The following is a 6307-nucleotide window of genomic DNA, read 5'->3' as shown; positions in this document are numbered from 1 at the left end:
GAGTGCTGGGATTACAGACGAGTGCCACCCACTCCCTTTTTAAAACACAGCTGTATCTGGGCTGATTTGCTTCTGAAATCTCTAGCAGTCAGGGACGGCCGGTTCATTGGGCCCAGTGCTAATGACTGCAAAGCCAGCATGTCACCATGACACAGCAGCTACCGGTGCAGAACCTTGGCCCAGAAACGCGATTTCCAGCACTAGAAACAAAAGCGTAGGCCTGCTAGGCGGTGGAAACATTGTTTCCCGGGCTTCCTTCAGCAAGCAGCCCTGCTGGTCTGGCTTCCATCGGGCCCTTTGTGACGGCCGGAGGCGGGCACTGGGGACGTGTTCCTGCCAGCTCTGACTGCCCTGGAAGAGCCTGGGAGGGGCTGAGTGGGACTGTGCCTTCTTCCCGGGAGGGACAGGGACCAAGAGTGGTGAGCGCCTTCCTGCTTTTCTGCCAGGACGTTCAGAATCGGCTTTGTCTCCAGCCAGTGCCTACCTTCCAATGGAGATTTGCGCCAGGCCTGGTGGCGCAAGCCTGTCGGCCTGCAGTGAGGCAGCACCAGAGGCTGGGGCAGGTGGATCACTGTGCATTCAAGGCCAGCCTGAGCTACATTGCAAGATCCTGGTGCTAAATAGATAAACGAAAGAAATGGAGTTTGGCATAGAAGCAACGTTGTCAGGAGCTTCAGCCTGGAGCGCGTTCGGGTCTTGAGATCCCTCGTGGAGAAGCCATAGTGAGGGCTGGGGAGGTGACGTGCACCTGCAGCCCCAGCACTCAGGAGGCCGAGGCAGGAGGGTCCTGCGAGTTTGAGGCGAGCATGGGCTATGCAGTGAGTTTAGGGCCAGCCTGCGCTGCATAGTGAGACTGTCTCAAAAAAAAAAAGAGACGGGCCAGGGAGATGGCTCAGTAGAATAAGCGCTTCCCTGGCAAGAGCAAGGGCCTGAGTTCAATCCCTGGTTCTGCAAAAAAAAAAAAAAAAAGCGAAAAAGAAGAAACCATGGTGAGCATGTGACCATCTCTGTTTGCTGACACAGAGGAGAGAATGTTCTGGAACCTGATGCCCTTCACCACCAGGGACTTCTCCATCCGGTCCCTGGCCGACCGCCTGGGGGACTTGAACTACCTGATTTACGTGTTTCCTGACCGGCCGAAGGACGAGGTGTATTCCAAGTACTACACGCCGGTCCCCTGCGAACGCGATGCCGGTAACAGTGGTTGTGTTCTGGTTCCGTGTCGTTGCAACTTTGCTTTTCGTTTTTTCCTTTGTGTGTGTGCTTGTCTGTGTCTCTCGTCCGACACCCCTAGAGTCAGGGTCCAGTCTCTGCCATCAGCGTATCCAGGGCAGCCGAGAGCCCTGGTTTGTGTCCCCATTTCATATCTACCACTGCCACGCATGGCAGGCCCAGGGCCACGCAGGGAGTTCCAGCCAGCCTGAGTTCCCTGAAGGATCCTGTCTCAAAAAAATAAGGAAAAAAACCCCAAAAAAACATCAAATAGGGTAGCGGCCAGGCAGGGCGGAAGTGCCAGCACAGAGGCTGGGCCTGGCCGAGTCTGGCTGCAGGCCCGCTTGCACTCACCTCTAGTGCGCCGGTCCTCCCCACCCGCCCGCGCGCCCAGGTGCAGCAGGTGAGCGCTCGCTCGGAGGCTCCAAGCTGGCGCCCTGGTAGCTGAGATGCTTACTGCTCGGGTTATTGCCTTTTCGGTTATGATGAGTGTTGAGATAACCTTGGGCCTGGATCTGGATAACCATTTCCTTAAGAAAATTTTTCTTTTCTTTGTTTTTTGAGACTGAGTATCACTCTGTACCCCAGCTGGCCTTAAACTCCAAGCGGTCCTCCTGACTTGGCTTCCTGGGTGCTGGGACTGAACGACAGGTTCTTCAAGCAGGATTTGTGTCGAAGGGTCTGCGCTTTCTAAGCGCTCTGTACGTCTTTCTGGAGGTGCCCCTCAGAAAGCAGACTCTCGTTTCCACTACCCAGATGTGCTGCAGGCCGCTGCCTCAGCATCCTCCTGCTAGCACAGGCTCCAGCCCCCGTCAGCTCGGCCAGGAAGGGGAGCATAAGTGGGGTGTCTTGGTCTCTCTCCCCCACTGCGGCGCTTCTGTACACTTGCAGACATCTTGCTGATGATGACCACAGTGATCAGCAGTGCTGTGCCTGCGGCTCGTGCGCCCCGGGCCTTCCCAAGCACTTTTCGTACTGGGCCTCATTTCATCCTCAGGGCGACTCCGAGGGCACATTACTGTCCCCATTTTACAGACAAGAAAACTGAGGCCTGGGAAAGTTAACTCATCTGCCTACATCCACATGGCGAGGAAGCAGCCATGCTAGGGCCTGAGCTGAGTCTCCCCAGAGCCTGAGCCTCTGACGTGGTATCACGGGCCATTGGCCTTTCATCTGCGGTGTGTGTTGCTATTCAGGGATCATTTTTCTTTGAGCTACTTTTTTTTTTTTTTTTTTTTTTATTGCAGAGGTTAGGGGGACAGGATCTGGCCTATGTATCCCAGGCTGGCCCTAAAAAAAAACCAAAATGGCCAGCCAAATAGCTCAGCAGGTTAAAGCACCTGCATGTAGGCTCGGGCTGGGGATTATATCCCCAGGCCTGTCATGCCGGCTTTGCCCCTGGGGCGCGCTGAGCCCCCAATTGAGACTGGGTGTGGTGGTGCACGGCTGTAATCCCAGCTGTTGGGAGGCAGTAAACAGGTAGATCACTGCGAGTAGATCTAGTAGTGAGACCCTGAACACCCTGTGGACCCTTTTTTTAAAATACAAAAAAAAAGACCTCACCTGGCCAAAAAAAACCCTATTCCTAAAGCCTTTCCCTAGTTTCATTTTTGTTGCTGGCCTGCTTTCTCCGAGGACTATAGCACAGAGTCGCACCTCCGCCCCAGGCTGCTGAGTGCTGGCTCAGAATTTGCCAAGCACAGGGCCCCAGATGTCATAGTTCAGGTGCCACCGTCTCCACCTTGTGCCCGCACTACTCTCTTCTCTGGCTCAGAAGCGGGTCCCACCGTCAGCCTGAGTACTGCGAGTGCCCTGGGGTGGGCTCAGATCACCCCAGATGCAGAAGCTGCAGGTGTGAAAAGCTCACAGGAGCCGGAGAGGACCCTGGGACGGCAGTCAGCAGTTGCGGTCCAGCGCTTGGTTTTCCTTCATGGTCCCGAGAGACGAGGCGGGCAGCTGGGGTTGTGCTGTTGTCCTAAGACAAAGGCGGGTGGCCGTGTCTCCTTCGTAGAAAAGGGACACTGCAGTCTTAACTGAGATGCCTTTTTATTTCACCCCCACTGTCCCTGCAGCTAAAGCCGTGGATGGCTACGTGAAGCCACAGATCAAGCAGGTGGTCCCCGAGTAAGTGTCCAGCCTCACCCGCCAGCCTGCCCCTTTCTCCATCTGCTGTCTCCCGCGGCTTAGCCACCCTGTGGCTGGACCCGCACCCCGCACCTCCTCTACCCCTCCGCTCCCTGCAGGCCACCAAGATGCCCCTGAATTGCAGCCCCAGAAGGTGAACTTCTCTGTTTTCTGCCTCCCTGGCAGGTTTGCCACCGCCTCTGCAGATGCTGGGGCCAGCGCCACCTACATGGACCAGGCCCCATCCCCAGCCGTGTGTCCCCAGGCACCGTACAACATGTACCCGCAGAAGTAGGTTGTGGTCTCAGCTGGGGCTGGTGTCGGGCTGCACTTGTGTAGGGCTGGGGTGTCCCCAGAGCCCGGTGGGTCTCGGAGCACCCGGGCCAGCTTAGACTGGCTGGTGGGGTCCAGGAGGACTCAGGCGGGTGACATCAGCAGTTTAGAGTGGGGCTGGGTGGAAGTGCCCCTTGATATGAAGGCTGGCAGCCCTGGATGTCCAGGCGGCAGCGCTGGGTGCTGGCCCGGGGACTAGGGCCCAGGCTGTCTGCAGACCGGAGCATTGGAGCACCGCAGGCCCCAGTGTTCAGACCGGCTGTGCTTTTCTCTGTTTTGTCTTTTTGAGAAGGGGCTGCACTGTACAGCTCAGGCTGGCCTAGAGCTCACTGTGGTGCCCAGGCTGGCCTCGAACTCACAACAATTCTCCTGCCTCAGCCTCCCAGGCACTAGGGTGACAGGCGTGTGCTACCATGCCCAGCTGGCCCTGCTTTTCTAGAGGCCCCCACTGAGGGGACAGGTGGCCCGGGGCCCCTTACCTGGTCTCCTGGGGGCTCCACTGGCCTCTGACCTCCCCCCTTCCCCTCTAAGCCCTGATTCCGTCCTGGACACCGATGGGGACTTTGACCTGGAGGACACGATGGATGTGGCGCGGCGTGTGGAGGAGCTCCTGGGCCGGCCAATGGACAGTCAGTGGATGCCCCACGCGCAGTCGTGACCCGGCCTCCCGCCCGGCTCCGCCGCCCCGGTGGGGGACAGCTCTCGGGGATGCCACATCCGTGATCCGCTTCTCCTTGGAAACAAAGCTTATAATGTGAAGTGCTGATTGTAGTCGTGACCTTTGTGCCCCGTGCACGCAGCGCCTGCGCCCGCGCGTGCGCTGTGCTTGCCTTTTGTGGCACTTCTGCCCCTCGCTCTCAGAGCCCGGCGGGCCTCGCGTTCTTTCCGTGAGCAGCAAGGAGGCACCTCTAGGGTGGCGCATGGCGACCTGTGGCTGTCCCAGTGGGAGAAGGACAAAGGCATTTGGCCTAGGTGGTGACAGGGCCTGGGCAGCAGTGGCTTTTGGAGAGGCGGTGGCCCTCTGCATACCCCCGCGCCCTCCCGCTGTTCCCTCCTGCCTCTGGCCTTGCCGTTTGTCCCTTGTGTGTGTCCCCCTGAGTGGGCGTCAGGACGGAGTGCCAGCCAGGGGTCTGTGCCCCCAGTGGCCCTCAGGCTTCCCGAATGCTTTGTGCCCATAACGGCTTCTCACGCGTTGAATGGTTTTGTTTCCAAATTGGGTCTTTTTTGTTTTTTTCATTGACACCAAAATCCTCGTCCTGCACCAGTTTTTGGGCCCTTCACATCGTGGCCACCCCCTTCTCCTCTCCCAGTTGGTCACCTGCCCAGTGTGGGGAGGAGGAGGTGATGAGGGGGCCTGAAGCCAGGGCTCCCTGGTCACCTCCAGTGCTGGGCGCCAGCCGGTGTGGTAATGGGGACCCCTCAGATTTGCAGGGAAGCCCCGGCCTGGTGTTGCTCCCCGTTTCCTCTGTGGATCACCCCAAGAGAAGGGGCAGGCAGAGGACGAACAGACAGCTTCTGGGTTGGCGCCTTGGTCCCTCTCCTTGAGGGGGGCAGGGTGCCCTGGGAGAGGTGGCTGGAAAACCTTATTTTTATACATGTGAGTAAATAAACATATTTTTTTTTTTTTTACAAAAATAACTTCTGAATTTACCAGTGTTTTGCTGTTCCGAATACTCCTCTGTAGTAAATTATTTATTGGAAGATGACTTTTTAAGAGCTGCTGTTTGCCTTGCCTGGGTTTCGTACGCTGATTTATTTTTCTATGCCAGGTGGTGGGCTCCACTTTGGAGTAGGCAGGTGCCCAAGTGGAGGGGCCACTGAGCCCCTCCTGTCACCCAGTGTCACTCGGATGCCCACCCCAGAGCCAGGCTCACCAAGCCCTTTCCTGCCGGTCTGGGCCATGCCCCACACCCCGCTGCTGATTGGTGGGGACAGGGCCTTGGCCCATTCCAGTTGGTGGCACAGCCTCAGGGCCCACTGTGCAGTTGGCACCGGCTTGGGCAAGGGACAGAGCTGCGCCAGGCCGGGGCACATGGGGGCGGGCAGGTGCACCCCTCGGCTGCTGCCAGGGAGGCCACGCAAGCCCGCTGCCCGCGCCAGCTGCTGCGCTGGGCCAGGCAGGCGCAGGGCTTGTGGGGTGGTGGGAGACTCACGTGAGTGTGTGAACTCGCCACGGTGAAAGGTTACTTTTTATAATTTTTCTTTCAAACTTTATGAAATTATTTGAGATACATATTTTAGTGTTGGGCAGATTAGTATATAGCATTGTGTACAATTCCAGGCAATCACGAAACTGCGCATTTTATGTTACTTATAATAAAGGCTCTGTGCAGGGACAAAGCCGACTCCTGTGTTTCTGTCTGCCGAGTGGCGGGGGAGGGGAGCCTCCTCAGGGAAAAGCCGGAGTCACAGAGCGCCCTGGCGAAGGGGAACTGGTGCAAGGAGGTGGGCTTCCAGGGTGTGTCGTGGGTGGGCTCCGAAGGCAGGTCGGGCGCCTCTGGCCCTCCTGCTCACGTGATATTTGGCTGATGAGAATGACATCCGGCTCTCCTGGCTCCCCGCACTCTCTCTGGTAGAAAGCCCAGCCTTCAAGTTGTCACACTGGTACTGAGCGTGCCAGCACCCCGGAGGCTGAGGC

General features: G+C 57.7%; 1 protein-coding gene across 1 annotated transcript in view; it reads left to right on the top strand.

The window, feature by feature from the left end:
- Nucleotides 1-6003, top strand: part of LOC101573068 (signal transducer and activator of transcription 5B) — an 18075-nt gene extending 12072 nt beyond the window's left edge. The window contains exons 13-16 of the mRNA XM_023718138.1: nt 1024-1194; nt 3285-3336; nt 3523-3627; nt 4201-6003. Coding sequence (XP_023573906.1) covers nt 1024-1194; nt 3285-3336; nt 3523-3627; nt 4201-4327 — 455 coding nt within the window. The 3' untranslated portion in view covers nt 4328-6003. The remainder of the gene's footprint in view (nt 1-1023; nt 1195-3284; nt 3337-3522; nt 3628-4200) is intronic.
- Nucleotides 6004-6307: the final 304 nt, after the last annotated feature.

This window comes from Octodon degus, unplaced genomic scaffold (genome assembly GCF_000260255.1).
Source record: "Octodon degus isolate 3935 unplaced genomic scaffold, OctDeg1.0 scaffold00056, whole genome shotgun sequence".
NCBI classification, from domain to species: domain Eukaryota; kingdom Metazoa; phylum Chordata; class Mammalia; order Rodentia; family Octodontidae; genus Octodon; species Octodon degus.
Note: the sequence above shows the minus strand (reverse complement) of the source record. Positions and strands in the feature narration are given on the sequence as shown.